At 39.6% G+C, this 18,976-nt stretch overlaps 1 protein-coding gene across 2 annotated transcripts; it reads left to right on the top strand.

Annotated features, from left to right (window-relative positions):
- Nucleotides 1–901: 901 nt before the first annotated feature.
- Nucleotides 902–18,882, top strand: LOC134861735 (phosphatidylinositol 4-phosphate 5-kinase type-1 alpha-like). 2 transcript variants are annotated; one of them, XM_063879167.1, is made up of 16 exons: nt 902–1,009; nt 4,949–4,983; nt 5,746–5,838; nt 6,017–6,147; nt 6,558–6,675; nt 7,283–7,435; nt 7,590–7,889; nt 13,080–13,315; nt 13,424–13,507; nt 14,032–14,080; nt 14,304–14,388; nt 14,518–14,688; nt 15,332–15,464; nt 15,552–15,605; nt 15,689–15,788; nt 15,913–18,882. In XM_063879167.1, the coding sequence occupies exons 1-16, from the start codon at nt 964–966 to the stop codon at nt 15,925–15,927; spliced, it is 1,803 nt and encodes a 600-aa protein (XP_063735237.1). In that variant the 5' UTR covers nt 902–963; the 3' UTR covers nt 15,928–18,882. The 2 variants fall into 2 exon arrangements, with proteins under 2 accessions (XP_063735237.1, XP_063735238.1); XM_063879168.1 differs by having other exon boundaries at nt 15,910–18,882.
- Nucleotides 18,883–18,976: the final 94 nt, after the last annotated feature.

The following is an 18,976-nucleotide window of genomic DNA, read 5'->3' as shown; positions in this document are numbered from 1 at the left end:
TAAGAGAAGAGCATGGATGACTAAAAATATAAAGATACAAACATTAAATAACATGTAACACAAACGAGGTGTTCTGCATAAAACTGAGGGATTATCCATTATAAACACATTAGAAATCAACTCTTTATGTAGGAATGTAAAAATAATTTAACAGCATTAAACATATTACAGTTCAATTGGAAACTATGCCTGATAGTCTCTAAGTAGTTTACTTAATCTACCTAAAGTACCAAGAGTAAAAGTACTCCTATGAAGATTGGCCCATTTCAGTATATATTTTGGTTATAATTATTGATCAAGCTGGTAAAGGTGGAACTTATTTAACTAATTGTGAATTTAAACCAGGTGTGTCTAAAGTATGTTTCAAGTGTTGATCCTATTGTTTATTATTATTTTCTCGATCTGTAAAGTAACTAAAGGTACTACAGAAATGTAGTAGAGTTAAAGTACAGTATTTACCTCTGAATTGAAGTGGAGTAGAAGTACACAGTAGGATACAATTGAAATGCTCAGCCCTCCACTTTCAAAGATAATACACTGCAGTGTGTCATATATTTATTGTACTAAGTATTGTAGATTCTTTTACATTTAGTACAAAAACTTGCCTTTTTTTTTTTTACAATCGTTATATTTTTTGACCTTCTCTTTCTACTTATTTTCTTATGTTTATGTTTGCACAATCTTACACCAAAGAAATTCCATGTGTTAGGTACCTGGCAATAAACTCGATTCTGATTCTCAAAATTGTATTTAAGTACAGTTCTAGAGTAAATGTACTTAGTAAGTTAACTCCACTGGTTATTCTAAACTTTGAAACTTCACGTACATGAACATGAAGTACAGTCAAACTGAAACTGAACCGGTTCCTCTTCGGTCTGCTGGCGGCGCTGTGGCGCAGCTGAGGGCCGAGCATCAGAGCTCTCTGTCGGCTCTACAGTCTGGGATGAGAACAGGCAGACCGTAATGGCGACTGCTGGGACGGCAGACTCGGGATCAACACCCCCGACAGGTATCTAGTGTATAAATACTCCTCTATTCGTCGTCTTCAAACGAGCATAAAAAGATAACCGTGTGTCATTTTGTAGCGATATTAACCGTGGGACTCGGGGACTGTGGCTTTCTCACGTCCCGGTTAGCCACTTAGCCAGTTAGCATCGAGGCGTTCAACCTAACAAATCAACCAAGAAATGTGTAGCTTGTTAAACTGCCTTGTAGACAAACCTTAGTTTGATGCCAATAATGTTTCGTTAGCGAGCGGACAGTATTTAGTTAAAATGGTCTATAAGGATGCATAAGGAAATAATTCCCTGGACCACGTTGGCTCAAGTAGTCTTGTTTTGTTATCAAGCCGGTGATTTGTTAACGTTGTTTGAATGCTAATGAGTTGGCTGGAAGCAGGAGGATAATTACGAGGTTGATTACATTTAATTTGTAAACGTATGGGAAGCTGCTGTTTCAATGCGGTCTGTCCATCCATGGGAAACTACCCTGTTATAGACCGTTACACCCCTCCCTTTCCTCTGTCCGGGTGTGTTGTAGATAGAATACCTTTATTGATCTATAATTGGGAAATCCTTTTGTTATAGTAGCATTGTGTTCAAGCATTAAAATATAAACATATTCAAAAGGTGGAAAAAAGTATAAACATAATCAAATACAACATAAACAGCAAATATAAACATAGAAAATACATTTATCACAAATAATACACAATATAAAGTATTCTGGATAGATTGAGAAGTTATAAAAGAGCAAAATACTATCAACATAAATATAGATGTATACTACAGGAGCAAAGGAGCAAGCAAATCCAATTTCCATTGAGGACATTCAACACTAGCTCCCTGTCAGTTAGCGTTAGTGTCCAAAGATTCACAGTGATATAGTATCGAAGAAAATATTGATCTTATTGATTTCCTACAAGTTTGTCATGCTAACCCAGATCATGAAGCTAATTAATTCTCATGTCCCTGTTAAGCGTATGAAATGTTTGTCTATCTCTCTTGATTTCAGATTTTTGTATGACGAATAGCTCATGAATTGGTTTCTCTCAGTTTTCAGTGACCACAATGAAACAGATGGGTCTTATTCTCTAGACAGAACAGATGATGGGGAGGTTGCATCTTGCTAATCCATTTAGTTGTGTGTCACTTATTAGCTTCCCTGTCTAGAGAGGAGTTGCTTGTGCTGTGGTAACCACCCAGTCTGAATCACTGAATAAAAATAGGGCCTTCAAATCACTCTTGTGGATCCCACATGGCTGAGAGCATGGTCATTTAAAAATACAAGATACAGCAATGAAATACACACTCTCAGACATTTGAGTGACAGTAACACAATGTAATATACAGTGTTGTAGCTCTAATTGTCCTTGTTTCCCCATCAGGGCAAGATATATTCATGTAGCCTTGTTATGAAGAAAAGTATGTTAGCAGACTGTGCGTGCCCCATATTATTGGTTTATGCTGCGGGCTACATGTGAACAAGGCTGGTAGGGAGTTGTTTAGTACACAGAGAGGAACAGATGGTTTGTCTATTGTCGTAAGGCCTATAACTGATGAGCTAAAGTCATTCTTAAGTAATTGGGTTGAGTTGGCTTTGGTAATTACTACCCTGAATCTTATTCTCAGTGTCTGTTTTTATTGGGACTGAAGCTTAAATGTCTTTTTGTTAGTGTAATGGTTATAATCTAGTTTACTTATTTTCTTTGGTATGTCAATTTTTTTTTTGTAAAATGTCCATAATTGAGTAAAAAGACCAACTGGTTTATTTAAAGACCATTCTGTTATATGTGGAAAAAAGCACTGCATGTCCACAATTTAGAGGCTGAAAACAGTAATTGTATGCATGTAAAGTTACTTGTACAATGAATTGGTTATAATTTATTATAAATCATCATGTTTATTATTTTTCTGTTGATCGACTAATTGATTACTGCAGTGTGTTGTTACCAGGGCCAGTTTCCTATTAACTCTTGAAAACATTGCAATGTGATGAAATGAGGATGGCAGTTGATGATTATTTTCTGCTTATCATTTTATTAATTAATCAATGAGCTATTTTGTGTATAAGATAGGTAGGAAATAGTCAAAATAATCATTATGATTTTCCAGATAATTGTCTTAATATCAGTCCAATACCCAAAGATATAAGTTATCAAATTAAAGAAGCCCAAACCAGAAGGTCTCGGGCATTTTAAATGTAAGCACTAATATTTGTATTCAATTGAGTAATCATCCAGCTTTACATGGTACTTTTCCTTGTACCTAAACACAGTCAGTAAATGTGTTGTTCAGTGCAGCTCATTTTCTGGGTTAAGCTTTTGAGGCTGCCTCTGTCCTGCTCCACAGATATTAGGACTCAGTTCTGGAGGAGAGCATTTCAGCGAGGTACTCGCATGAGTGTGCGTGAGCAGAAACTGCATGAGTAGTGATGAATATATAGTGTGTTGTTGTTTTACATAATGAGAATTGGGAATGTGTGCAGAGTGATGCTCATTGTTTCCCGGAGGATTGCAGTGTGTCCCTCCTTGTTAACTGAGAAGGCATGCATGGCATTCAGCAAGTCTGCCTTATTATTAACACACCCACCTTTCCCGTGTTGTAGGGTCCACTTACTGTGCATCTTCTGGATTAAACATGCTGGGTTTAGATAGATATGCACACACAGGAAAGGGTGTTTAATCTACGGAACATCCTCTGTATATATTGACCTGTGGCACTACTGCATTGAAGTACATGTTGCCATTGGTTACAGGCTAGAGGTGCTTGCAGAGTGGGTGAGAAGTAGGTTTAGACAGCAAGTTTACGTAAGGAAATGGAACATCAAGTTGAGTATTTATTTTATTTTTTCTCAACTGTGCATATCTTACAAAACTGTGATTGTTACCATGCTTACCCAGGAGGACAGATTCATTTGTTTGGGTCATGTTTTTAATTTAATTTCCTATCCTATCTTTGGTAATCAAGCCCTTACATTTTGCTTGGTGATGGCTATAACTCTCAATATGTGTAAACCTTACCTACAAGATACTAATCCTCTGCTGCTGGTTATTAGTATGCTCGGTGGCTCAATTCAACTAACAATACGTAGTAATCAAAATAAGAAATGCGAAGTTTATGTAAGAAGCAAAGTATGCTATTGCAGGAAGAGTGAATGGTAGATTTTTTACAAGGAGGTTGTGACTGTAGCTATACATCTTCAGGGAGCAGATGAATCTGGAGCAGCCAGCTCAGGGGAGAAGTAGTTCCAGTTAACAGAGAGCTGAGGTATCGAGGGCAGCAGTTAGGCCTGGGCTCATCATTGGGCTCATAGCCGTCAGCCTCTGCTGGAAATAGCCCTCCTAATTAACCAGTGGAGTGTTTCTTGAAACCGTCATTAACAAATTCTCCCTTTTTAAAATGTGCCAACTCAATCTTTGAAAAATTATTTCACGCATCATATTTACGCTGACTGTAGTGGTTGACATTTACAAGAGTTTCATTAAAGAAATAGTTACCCCCCTCAAAGAAAGACCCCTTTAGTCAGTGGTAAAAAAGCAACTCTCATGTATTCCACTTTGAAAAGAGCATAGATAACTGCTTCAGTTCACCATCAGAAAGGACTGTAGAGGAATCTGTAAAGAGGTAAAAAGAGCATAACTTTAAAAGGTTGTTTCTTTTTAGGTAGCAAAGTAGCGCATTGCTTCCTCCCGTGTCCACGGCATGACATTGCATTGCTTGTGTGCGTCATTCTGATTCTATAAACTGGGGGCGTGCAAACCTCCATTTACTCTAGATAATATAATGACTAAGGAGTATTTCATACAACCCCACAAAACATCCTTTTCCTTTTAGGTTGAGTCCAAACAAGGGGACCAGCAACCCCTAAAGGTTTTCCTGCTGTTTCACGTTTTGTTTCTGTGTCTTTCTCCCATTGTAACTCCTAATTGAACATTTTCTGTCTTTAGGGACCAGTGGCTTCCGAAAAATGGCCCCTTCAGAGGTATGGATGTCAAGAAATGTCTTACTAATTTGCCTCTCTTATATGTAGCGTTTGAAGTCAAGGAAATGTTGATCCATTAAACCCTGGGAAAGAAAGCAAAACGTTTTGGTTTTTTTTAAGTTATTTTTTGGGGGCTTTTTGCCTTTAATCGAATAGACAGTGGAGAGTGACAGGAAAGTGGGAGAGAGAGTCGGGGTGGGATCCGGGTCGGGAATCGAACCCAGGTCGCCGGCGTGCGGTGCAGGTGCCCTAGCCAGTCGCCCCACGGCCGGGGCCAGCAAAACGGGTTTAGAGAGGTTAGGCATCATCTTCAGCTTAAGAAAGTAGAGGCTCTCCTGTGTATGGTATAAAGGCTATAACAGGTAAATGTATATCTGAAGAAAAAACATGTAGTGAGCCGTCAGTAAAACAAACCAATAGTGCCTCAATGTTGTTACTGTAAAGATTAAAATGGATTACAACAACCCAAGTGTTGTTAATTAAAAAAAATGCAATAACAGAGACAAGAATGGCTATTGTTTAATAATATGAAAGAAAAACAGAGGTTTAGAATGTCATTTATTCTGTGTATTCCTTTAATTGCAGTAGACATAAAGATACTCAAAGATAAAACCAGACTAACTGACTTTGATATCACACAGATTGTCGTGTGAAGATATTTGCCGAATGTTGCCAAAATCTTCCACACATCTGAGTGTTCTGTGCACAAACACACTCACCAGACTATATTTAAATGTTTTCCCTCTCTGCCCCTCTCATCAGATGCCTGGCTCTTCAGGCACAACTCAGAGTATGAAGAAGACCATCGGACACCGGGGCGTCGAGACCACCACGGGAGAGACCACGTATAAAAAGGTCAGAACAGGGTTGGGGTTAGTGTGGCAGAGGTGAAAAGTGTAAAAGGTGGTCATACTTTAAAATTAGTTTGGGACTTTCTCTCATAGATGTACCTAGAATAGTAATTAGTGAGTCATAAGGCGGTAAATGTTGTTTGTTCGGGTGTTTACGATCTATCCCCCTCTGACCCATCTAGACCACGTCATCTGCCCTGAAAGGTGCCATCCAGCTGGGCATCACTCACACTGTTGGCAGCTTAAGCCAGAAGGCGGAGAGGGACGTTCTCATGCAGGACTTTGTGGTGGTCGAAAGCATCTTCTTCCCCAGGTTGATATCAAAAGTTGTAACCTTTCACACAAACAGTGAAAAATTAGATGTTAGTAATGAATATTGATGTGGTATATCATGCTAATTATCTGTTGACTTTAAAATCATCAATTAAATCTGATGTTGTACACTTTTCTAAGGTTAGGGTTACAGACTCTCTCTCCATCTCCATACACCCATATTTTAAGTGTGGTTAATTTGCAAAATCTTTCAGTAGAAAATCCAGTGTAATCTTAGTTGAAGATGAATTTGAGTTAGCTTTAATAGCATCTGTTCATATTTAAAATGTTCTATTGATATCGCAATAATATTGGTATTGTCCTTCCTTCTGGCCAGTATAAGCATGGAGGGAATATTTGGTCAATTTGTGTTTAATGGCTTTTGGCTCTTCGCTCTTTATGTGTTTTCAGTGAAGGCAGTAACCTGACTCCTGCTCATCACTACAGTGACTTTCGCTTTAAGACCTACGCTCCAATTGCCTTTCGTTATTTCAGGGAACTCTTTGGCATTCGGCCAGATGACTACCTGGTCAGTACTTACACCAAACACACACTGCCATGTTTACAGGAACTGATCTTCTGATGGCTTTAGTACCTGTCCTATATTTGTGTGTAAAATGGTATAATTCAGTGGTTTTCACCTGGGCCCCTTGTTAAGAGACAAACTCTGGGACTCCTTAGTGGTGCCGTTCAAATGAGGGATACTAAACCGTAACATATTTTTGCAAAGCCGAATTTTTTTAACCAATCTTTCAGTTTTTATTTGAAAGAATGTTGACTGTTTTGTTTCTACAATAACTTGTGTGCTGAGATTTTTGTCAAAACTGAATTATTTTTCTACTAGCTGTTTTTTTTAATATAAACAATGTAACACTTGCTGTTGTATCAACCTAAGGCCCTGTTCTACCACAATTACCTTGGAAACCTGTGAGAGGTCTATGGTACTGTAGTTTGTCACAAGTCCCCTGTTGTTGGTACCATTATAAAATACTAGGAGAAGTTAAAACAATTGTTTTGCTCTTGACGGCTCCCCATTTGGTTAAGAAAACCACTGTTTTGGTTAAGAGTTCTGTAAATGTCAACATGGATGTCCTCTTTCAATTGGACACTGATGCTGACTCCTCCTCCTCTTGCAGTATTCTCTGTGTAATGATTCTCTGATCGAGCTGTCTAACCCCGGAGCCAGCGGATCCCTCTTCTATGTCTCCAGTGATGACGAGTTCATCATCAAGACTGTTCAACACAAAGAGGCAGAGTTCTTACAGAAACTCCTGCCTGGATATTTCATGGTGAGCCTGACGAATGCATGTAACAGGAAGTGGGAAGCTGTTCCATATGAGTGATCTCAGTAACTGAGAGGCTTAATGAGAGCAAGCGCTAAAGATATATCTCTAAAATAAAGTGTGTTATATATATCTTTTTGATTATCCTCTTTTCTTACAGAACATTAACCAAAACAAGCGCACCCTGCTACCCAAGTTCTACGGGCTGTATTGCGTTCAGGCAGGAGGAAAAAACATCCGAATTGTTGTGATGAACAATCTTCTTCCTCGGATCATCCCCATGCACCTTAAATACGACCTGAAGGGCTCCACCTATAAGAGACGAGCTTCTCCTAAAGAGAGAGAAAAGGCCGTTCCCATTCACAAAGACCTGGACTTCATACAGGACTTGCCGGACGGGCTGCTGCTGGAAGGCGACAATTTCAATGCGCTGTGCAAGACTATACAGAGGGACTGCTTGGTGAGTCACAGACTTGTTTTTAATTGGTCGATTCAGTTTTACTCAAGCCTCTCAGCCCACATGAGAGTACAGGACACATTTGTTACACTCGTGTAAGCCTCTTAAAATACCTAACGAAGCTCATGGTGTAAACCAGCTGAATAACTGTCATCTTGCCCTTTACATAAACAATAATGCATTTTCTTTTGAATACGAGCATTTAATATGTGTTCAGTGACTATCAAGCGCTAAAGTAGTCACAGAGAGGGGAACTGATTTTTATTTCCCTTGCAATAAAACATACATGCTAACATACATTTTATTGTTGAGTGACTTGCTGTACTGGACTATATGGTGGAAAGAGTTTAGCGGTTTAGCGGTCAACAGAAATGTCAGCACCCTGCCTCCTCTCTCCCTGTCTCAAACAAAACAGATTCCCCGGTAGATGCAGGTGGTATTCATTAGGCAATCACTCAGCCCCAGTGACACACACCCACAGCCACACACACATACATAGCTCCGCCCACACACACTCACCTATTACCCCAAGTGACAAGTGAGAAAACACATCCCTGCCTCTACATTCCGGCCCCTAATTATTATAACATAATAATTACCGAACAATAATAGCAGCATGGGATAATTCAATGCAAAATACATGCAAACAAGATGAACAATTCAGTATCCCTTTTTTTTGTTTACAAATATGAGAATAGTACATTTTCCATGTCCTTGAATAAGCGGGTTCTCCATGTGTCTTCAAGTGTCTCTAGGCCAGAGGCTTACGGAGCCTAGATAGAAGTCTCATGTCATGTTCAAAGTCAAGTCATGTCAAAACAAGTCACGTCAACAAGTACTCCATCAGGTGTCCTCGGCTTCCTGAAGCAGACAAATCTTTGTGACAGGCCTGTCCAGGCAGTTCGTCCTGGTCTTGATCTTGACTTGTCGAACTAGTCCTCTCTTATCTTGAACAGTTTTGACAACTCTCCCCATGATCCAAGAGTTGCGGAGTGCACAGTCATCCACAATGAGCACAATGTCTCCAGGAATAAAATTGCGCTTGATTTTGTTCCATTTTTGGCGCTCTTGAAGCTGTGGTAGGTATTCCTTTATCCATCTTTTCCAAAACAGATTGCACATGTACTGTATTTGTTTCCATCTACGTACAGCATACAAGTCCTCCTTTTGGAATGAAGCAGCACAATCAAACACCACTCTGATCCTTTTCTTCTGTGGATGGTATACACCATGGTGTGGAATGTACCAAGTTTGCCATGGCTGCATGCCAACTCTTCAGCAGGCACCTTTTCAGCATAACTGCAGGAAATGATGTTGTGCATAAAGGTGGTGTAATCTGCATGAAATACGGCATCTTTCTGGAACCTTCTTTTCAGACTCAAGGCGCGTTGCTCTGCTAGCTTGCGGTTGTCAGGCATGCACACATTTCCTTTCTTTAGAGGTAAACCAATGGTGTAGTGACTATCCACCAGCTTAACAGTGCTTTTCACCATTTTCATAAACTGGCAATCCTCTCTTGATGGACCCAGTTGCTCTTCAGAGCGGCATTCAGGGAAGTCTAGTTGAAATTGCTGCTTCCACAGTTCATCCAATTTTACCACAGAGATGCGGTTAGCAGTGACCTTGGGTTGCTCCAAGTCTGCTTCACTAAACATTGGCTCATTAACAGTCCATCCCAACAATGTCTGAACAGCGTATGGCCCGTCATTTTCACTTGGAATCACCTTTATTGGTTCCAGGGCTCTAGGTGCATTCAAGCCGATCAAAAGCTCAATGTCTGCATCAATTTCAGGTAGGTGTACGCCTCGCAAATATGGCCATCTGACTAGATCCTGCTCCCGTGGTATGTTGCTCCTGCACACAGGCATCTTCTTCTGTGTAAAGACATCTGGCAAGTCACAGTAGAGGTCACTTTCCAGACCAGCTACCTCCCGATCCGAAACAATGCAACTTCCCACGAGCTTTTCCTGGCCCATAGTACGCAAGAGAATTTTAGTTCCTCTTCCTGACACATTCAGCTTATTCATTATTTGATGTACAAAAGGAGCCAGAACTGCCTTTAACAAGAAGGCATACGTTTCCACAATTTTGTGACCTTTTTTAGACTTGACCTTAACTGGCACGATGGAGAGCTTGCAGTCATGGTCACCGGCCCCAGTGAGACCACTACTTTGCACCGCCACCAGAGAGCTGCCCACTGCTGTGTTTGTATCTGCTACACCTCCTTGATCTTTATTCTGGTCCTTGTTCTTTGGGTGAATATGAAGCATGCTAGGGTGACTAGCTCCACATGTTTTACATGACAGTCGCCCCCTGCAGTCCTTACTTGCCTATGCACAGACAGCCAAGCAGACTCCATGCTCTTTCAGAAAAGTGAACTTCTTTATGCGCCCTCTTCCCCAATAGAGCACACGACTCCAATGCATGATCACCCTTACAGTATAAGCAGGTCCTTTTATCCAGTGGGACTCCTTCCTTCTTCACATGGGTCTTTCCATCAACTGAAGCTATAGTAGTGGCAAAACTACTTCCTTGGTTTCGTGTGCGACGCTGATAATTATCTTTGCTGCCATCTTTAATTTGCATTGTCTTTGGAGTATCCTATATATTGCCAAATACAGGGTCTGCTGCAATTTTGACTTGGCGCTCAATGAAACTCACAATGTCAGGGAAAGTAGCTTTTCGATGGCGGATCTCTTGAATATCACAAGCTACTGACCTCCATCTGTCTCTCAGCTTATACAGCAACTTCTTGATCACCGTCAACATGTTTGCAGGCATATTAAGCTCAGCCATGTACTGAATGTCATCCATTGCGTTACAACATCCTCTTAAGAAGAGACCATAAGCTTGGAGAGACTTGGCATCCTCTGCTTTAACCACAGGCCATTGGAGTGCTTTGTCCAAATAAGCTGAAGCAATCTTTTGCTCATTCCCAAAATGCTGTTCCAACAAAGCCTTTGCCTTTTGGTATCCTCTGTCTGCAGGCATGTGTTGGCAGCTTCAAACAAGCTCTCTTGGTTCTTCTCTTGTGTACTGTGCCAGGAAGTGCAGACAGTCTCCAGTATCACTTGTCCTCTCTTCTACATTGTGCTCAAAGGCTCTTATAAAGGCTTGATAGTGAAGAGGATCTCCATCAAACACCTGGATCTCTCTTTTTGGCAAATGAGAGATCTTATGTTGTTGCGCAAGCAGAGCAGAAATATCATTTTGTCTTGCCATTATGGATAGCAAGTTATGACTGTCATCGATGACCTGAGCATGTGGACTAACTGCAACCTAAGCAGCTGAAAGATCACTCCTCACATTAGGAGCCAACAGGAACCCAGGCAGCCTCTGCTGGACTATTTGAGATCCAACATCAACGGTAAGTTTCCTTTCATTTACCTTTGTCAGATGAGACTTGGATGTGATTCGACTGTCATATACCTTTTGGCCACCAGGCACAAATGAATCAACATCAGCATTAAAAGCAGCATAAGCCCCTTTGGCCATGCAGGATTCCATACCATCAGATTTTTTACATCTGCTGCCTTTCACACTGCTTCCTGGGACTCTTAGCACCTCCATCCTAGCCTGAGCAGCTGCTATCTCCAATTCAAGCTCAGATCTTTCTTTCTTTTTCTTTATTTCCTCCTCTTGTTGGTCCAGTTCTTGTTTTTGTTTGAGTAATTTCTGACGAGTGAGAAGAGCAGCCATTTCAGCCTCTGCTTTGACCCGAGAAGAGGAAATGGAGGAGCTTGAAGTTCTTGAATTCCCAGCTTTTGATCCATATTTTCTGCTTCCAACATTTGAGATGACCAGTGACACACACCCACAGCCACACACACATACATAGCTCCGCCCACACACACTCACCTATTACCCCAAGTGACAAGTGAGAAAACACATCCCTGCCTCTACAATATGACTTAAATCAAATCAAAGTTTTAATTCTTTTCTTAAAAAATATTGAGAAATTTAAAACCAAAGTTATTTTGGGAATCAGTATTTCTTTCATTTTTTAATATTAAATTAGTGGCTATTTAGAATTTTGTGAAACACAAACAAGTGCGATGATTACATTTCTGTGATTTTTTTCTAGACACAACAGCATGTTCAATAAACTTTTAGAAGAAAAACATTTATATTTTATGTTAAACTGACGGTTATTACAGAGACATCTATATTGTCTCACAAGGCAATCATTCAGTATTGTTCGTCTCTTAGTGTCGAGCCCCTCCACTGCTGGCATCCCCAAAAGTCTAGTGTTGCAGAAATGACTCAAGCTTCCCACTGACATGTGAATGCATGACACTGCAAACTAATTCTTTGTTTATTTTGACGGACGATTCCTTCTTAAAAGACGAAAGAGACAGGTGGCATTATCATTTCAGATAATACAGGATGTCATTTTGTGATGTATAATGTTGGCTTGTCTGACTTGGGAAAGCCAAACGACTTATAAAACAAAAGCTCACATCATTTATTCATTAAAATAACACTTTCCATTAGAGGCTGATCTGTTTCTGTGGTTGCTTTGTGGTAGTGGTTACTTAGCTTCTCATGCCCACTTAAATATCTGTTCCAGTTACATACTGTACATCAATTCCTCACAACACACTTATTGTTTCTGTGGTATCTCAATAGCCATGACCATATTTGTCAATTTGTTATTTTCATTGTGTGTTAGCTCATTGCCATTGGATTTGCTGTTGAAGCTGTATGTTACTCACCCTAATTTGCTGTATAACTTGTTGTTTTAGTTCCAGCAACTTATTCAACACTTTATACATAATTACTTACTGCTTTTTTTGGGCCATTTTCTCTCTAATCAGAATCAGCATACCTTCATTCGTCCCACAGAGGGGATATTTACATTGTTACAGCAAATTACGAGCCAAAGATAGCTTCATATAATTAAGAAAAGCATGTATCAAAATATTAAATATAGAAGTAGAAATTACTCTAATCTTATCAATATGGCTTACAGAAAACAAATATAAAAACATGACTTAACCTTACATTTTTAATAAGAAATAGAAAAACTGCTAATTAAAAAGTAAATTTAAGAAGGATTAAGTTGAATTCTTTCACAATTCCGATTATTTGATTACGTAAAGCCCATCTCATCATGTGAACATTAAACCAGGAGGACTTTCTGATATTGATGCTCATGTCAACTTGTTAATTGTATTTCTCTGTGTCATGAAGCTTTTGCAGAGCTTCAAGATCATGGATTACAGTCTGTTGATGGGCATCCACAACATGGACCAGGCCAATCGGGATCGAGAGCGTAGCGGGGGCAACTCGGGTGACAGTGGGGGATCGGAGGGAGCAGTGACCCCAGATCAGCGTCGGCCACAAATTCAGAAAAGTCTTTACTGTACGGCCATGGAGTCCATTCAGGGGGAGGCACGAGGGAAGGGTGCTTTGGATTCAGAGGACCAGTGAGTCTTATTGCTCAATGTGAACCTATGTGTGACTATCATGTAATCTGTGACTTGGACATGACACTGATACGCTGTTGTTACTGTGTTGTTACTGTGTCTTTCCAGCATGGGCGGTATTCCAGCTCGTAATAGTAAAGGAGAGAGGTTGCTGATCTACATCGGCATCATCGACATTCTCCAGTCCTACAGGTTTGTTCAGGGCTGCTAAATTAGATCCTTATGGAAACATTCATTCTGGTTCTTATTTCCATTTGTAGAGCATTAATATAGCAGCAAACCACTGTTTGCCTTGTAAATACATTTGAGTAATTCTATCCTGATCATAGAATACATTTATTCTCCCTCTATGTGTTTTGATTTGGTAGCTGGTCCCTCCAAGCATGTGGCTCAGTGCATATTAGTCCTGTGTGTGGCAACAGCTGCTTTGCACAGTGCTCATATGGTAGTTACAGTTGGTAATGCTATCTAAACCCACTACATGTCCACCTTCCAGTTCCTCCTCAAGTTAGCTCTGTCTGCACAGTTACCATAGATTGCACTGTTTTTTTTTGCTGTTAACAGTGTTTGCTGCCGTCTGTGCAATGGTCTTGTCGAGAGACATATGGAGAGAATCCCTATGCTCTGAATCCTGCACTCAAAACTTTTAATTCAAGAGAAAGCTTTATTCCTACATTACTTCCAGTAAATGGTTTTATTATGTTCTTATTATTTAGGTTTATTAAGAAGTTGGAGCATTCCTGGAAAGCCTTGGTCCATGATGGGGTAAGAACTTACACACTGAATGTTCTGGAAAGCTAAACAATATACTGTATGTAGAATCATGTAGACCTGGAGCGGCCACAGTTTTGATAATTGACAAATGAGAACACATTTGTTTCACTTTTACTAAATAAACTAAATGGCAGATTACTAGATAGTTGTTAATAAATAGTTCATTCTTAACAAGAATTATCAAATGGCTCTGTTTCTGTTTTGATACTTTTAGGACACAGTTTCAGTTCACAGACCTGGCTTTTATGCAGATCGTTTCCAGCAATTCATGTGCAACACAGTGTTCAAGAAAATTCCACGTAAGTATTCATATGCGTTTATTTCTTTATTAATTTTTTCCCGGTGCATTGATGACAGAACTCCCATGGGTGAATTGTCTGGGTTCCCTTTTTGATCATATGAACTTTTATATCCTCCAACTTTAATAGTAAAACTTTCACCATCTAAGAAGAGTCGTGGTGGTGGTCAGGGAGGTCTCCGGAGGGCCCCCACCCTGGGAGCTCCGATCCCGCTCTCCAACGCTACAGGACAGTCAGCAGTCGACTCCAGACTCGTCTACCACAGCCACTTCAAAAGCACAGACTCAGAGGCCGACAGCGGTGAGGCTGATACTTCACTATTGGACATTATTCCACAACCGCTCTCAAAACGCATTTCTTCTTAAAACACTCACAGTTTAAATAAAGTTTCTGAAATTCATCAATACTTTCTTATTAAAGATTTGTTCTTATATTTATTTATATTGGTTAAAACATAATCTAAGTCAAAAGAATGCTAGGGCACGATTAAGTGCTGAAAGTGTTCAATTCTACAGTTTTATATCAAAAGATTTCAATTACAATTATGTTTTTTATTACTTAAATAATTACTTTCATGTCTCTATAACCCGTTATGGTCTTTCCAAATAAGTGAAAACTGCACTACACACTAGGCATGCCTAACTTAAACTCTCACTTTCTTTTGAACTTCTGTTTGTGCTCATAAAGTCTCATGCTCTTTTTGGTGAGCAACAGGCGTTTAAATATTCCACCTGGACTTACTATCAAGTTTCAATTTATTTTGGGCAATTCTGTATTTTAAAAACACGTCTTGAATCTGATGTAGACCTTTTATCAAGAACACACTTAAAAACAAGTTGAAGATTTTAGTGAATGAGGCCCATAAAGAACATCTATCATTGTCATGGCTGTGCTCGGATTGGAGATACTGTTGTTGAGATTTGGTTTGATCCTTTGTTTACAGGCGTGCAGTTGGGCAGACCAGATCTTGTTCCGAGGACACCTCCACTTGGAGAGAACCCCGCCGACTACGAGGCTAACCTGTCTACCTCGTCACTAGGCAGCACAGGACTTGCTTCCACCTCTCCACCACTACGGTAAAGAATCACCAAGGCCATGACCTTTATTCATCCACCTCACTTTCAAGCTCAGTTAATGTACTCTTCGTTTACCTTCCTCCGTAGGTCTGTAGGGGTGGAAGTGCACAAATCAGCAAACACAGACCTTGATCATCACAGGTACAGAAGGCAATAATGGATGTTTTTTATTTGTTTATCGCTTGTGTTGGATATTTAGTAATTATATCTTATCTCTGTTCCAGTTTCGGGGCAGAAGGGGCTATGGATAATTCAGGCAACCTGTCTGGGAACGAAGATGTGATTTCACTCTCAGACATCGTCCCTGAGACAAACATCTGCTTTGTAAGTCTAAAAAGTTACATTATACTTCAAAATAAAAGATTATTTGTAATTATATTGTATTGTATTGTAGCAGCTATTAGTTGTACATTTCTTGGTATTGATATTCATTCCATCTTCACAGTAGATAACAGACCTCTGAGGATGACTTGTTTCTGAACGAGGTGAGGTGGGCGGAAGATTAAAGAGAGTGAAAATCATCCATCCTCCACGGACCCTCCGTTGCACCTCAGTTCTCATCAACCGTACCGAGTATACAGGGATCGCTGGATGAAGCAGTGAGGTGCAGTGGAGGTTGAGACAATGAAAAAAGCAATGGTGGAAAGTTCAAGAAGAAGCCGGTAAGCGGTATGCTTTACCCTTCCCAGCCTTCAGCATCCCAAAGCCCAATTGACTTTGATTTACACCTGGAAGAATAAGGTGTATGACCCTGAATTTGCATCTCTTTAATAGATCTGTCAGAATTACATTGTTCAAACAAAGATTTTCTGTCATGTTCACAACAGGAAGGAAGCTTCAATGACAAAATAAACAAAATGATTAGATGTATATTGTTAAAGTCGAATGCCCGAGTCACCAGTGGATGGTGAAGGCATTCAAATTTCCCATGAAGACAGTCATGGTTCTTTGAGATGGCACCAACAGCCTTTCAGCAGGAACATGCACACTAAAGAGCACACGAAGGACAAAGCCTGCATTTGTAGGAGTGAATATTTCATGCAGAGTCTAAGTAGATTCACATTTCCATGGTTCACACTCAAGTGTTCCCATTACCGCACATCCATTTCCCCCTTTTATAAATCCTCATGACCAGGTGCACTCTGAGCAATCAACACTCCTTTTTTGGATCAACACGTGCTGCTGTTGACTCTAATCATGTATGCATTTCATTTAATCAATTGTCGATGTACATTAGTTGTTTGAATTTTGATTTTGGATCGATGGGTTTGAACCAGACCTAAAGGGTCATTTTGTTTCACGTTTTGTTCTAAGTTATTCTGCTGGAGGCCGCGGTGGTGCTGCACAGGTCCAGCTAGATCTTGCCACTGCTGAATGTACATTACAATGTTTTTCTTACATAGAATGTGTCTTATTAACATGGCAGACCACATTTGTACAACCCTGAACATCTCCCTCTCTGAAGTGACCATATGTGCTATGAATGAATGCAGAGAGAAGAGCTGTCCAAAGCATTTCTGTTAGATGAAGTCATGGTATTAAGCTAGTAGAAGAGTAATTATTTCCTGCTACTGTCATCCATCTGTCATGTATGTGCCTTTACATGGTGTCCCCTCCCTGACATGTGATATATAACATCACATTTCTTACAGGTTAGTGTTGGAAAAACCTGCCTTATCACTACAGCTGAAGTCGTCAAACTGCCATTTGTATGTCTGGACCAACCATCAGGGCATAAAATAATTTCAGATGTTATTGCAAACACTAATACAATCCCCTCTTTTTGTTATGTGCTATGTCTAGCCACTGTGTAATCCTTTTAAGTTGGGATGTCTGTTATTTTTCATTCCTGCTGGTTACAGAAATGACCCCCGCCCACATCCACTCTTGGACCAATATTAATAACCATGTGTTTAACTCAAATTTGTTTTTTTATTTTGTAGTCAGATTTACGTGGATGTTGATCTAAAAACATATGCTTTGTATTCACATGATATGCTGTGTTTATGTTGAGCATTCTACCCCCCCTGAGATAATTCTGATACAGAACAATGAATAGCTACATAGTTACTGTAGATTCGAGATCTTAGACATCATCTCATTGAAGGAGTTACTGTGTATATTTAGTAGGCACATTTGGTCTATGCAGCAGAGAGGGAGAAGGGGAGATGGGATTTCAGAATATAGAAGAAAAGAAAACGACTCTTTGTTCATCAATGCACAGCTGAAGATTTAGGACTGAGTCTTTTGTGGTTTAAGCAAGTAGCGGCACCAAAGAAAGGAGAAGTGGGAGTTCCTGCAAATGTTCAGGATCCAGCACCGTTATCATGAAAATGAAATCAGATGCTCCTCAATACCTGCATGGACTGATATTTTGTACATGGTGATAACACTGGGTTAACCTGTGTTTTAAGGATCTGTTATTACTGGAACTGGATATTTGTTTTTTTGCTAAATAACTTAATGTCTGATAAGCTGTATCTGACATATATGTATTGTTTATCAAAGATTTAGATTACATTGTGGCCAGACATTTCAAGATTTAACTACACATTCCTGTTAAATTAAATACAATTGTGGTAGCTCTTAGAAAACCATTATTTACCATCTTTATCTAGTTATGATAATCTTCTTTAAAAAATGAATCATTTTTGATATGCTTAAAGTGTAAGATATCGATTATTTCTAAAAGATCAGTTTAAGGTTGTGTTTAGTTGGTTGAGTCAAACGGCCACCAAAGAAAACACTCTGAAAATGTTCCATAAGAGAATCCAGATTGTTTATCACACCTGGGTTTGACTTTTTTCTTTAATGAGTGGCATTGTGTAATTGCTGGACGCAGTTATGTTCTACACCATGGCACAAGACGAACATTATCCTCCTGCTCAAAGGGCGGTGCACTCATTGTAGACACTACAGTGTATTTGAATTCATGCAATATGAACCAATCTCTGCCACCTTTCAGCTGTAAGAAGTATATTTATTGACAAGTTGATTGCTGCAGGCTGAAATAATAAAAAGTTGTGTATTGTATCTTTTAGATTGTACGTATACTGACAAAAGGATGTCTGAAACTTTATTGCGTGTATTGCCTCTGAAGGGGAATATTTGACAATTTTTATATTTCATGTTTAGATTGTGCTATGATGGATGTATTCGCTCCATGATTCTGGGTTGTTGATCGCCCACGCTTTTTCTACATGAATGTGTCACACGGCTTGCGAGCCAACGTTGCTGGTTGTCCTATAATGTTTCAATTACTATATTTTTACTGTGTATAAAAATGTGTATATGTAAATAGGAGTCACAGAAATGCCTTCTCATGCAATATGTGCTGCCTGTCCTTCCTGCCATGTTTTAGTTATGTGGTGGTGATGTTTTCATGTCTGATTTTAAAGGATTAAACATATTTTCTAAATCTTGGTTTTGGTCCCTTTGTTTATGTGTATTATCTAATTACCTGTTGCTAGGTGTTTTTGAAAAATAGTGTATGCGAAAAAAAAGAGAACAGA

Source organism: Eleginops maclovinus, chromosome 3, assembly GCF_036324505.1.
Source record: "Eleginops maclovinus isolate JMC-PN-2008 ecotype Puerto Natales chromosome 3, JC_Emac_rtc_rv5, whole genome shotgun sequence".
NCBI classification, from domain to species: domain Eukaryota; kingdom Metazoa; phylum Chordata; class Actinopteri; order Perciformes; family Eleginopidae; genus Eleginops; species Eleginops maclovinus.
The sequence above is the reverse complement of the archived record's forward strand: the minus strand, read 5'-3'. Positions and strand labels throughout refer to the sequence as shown.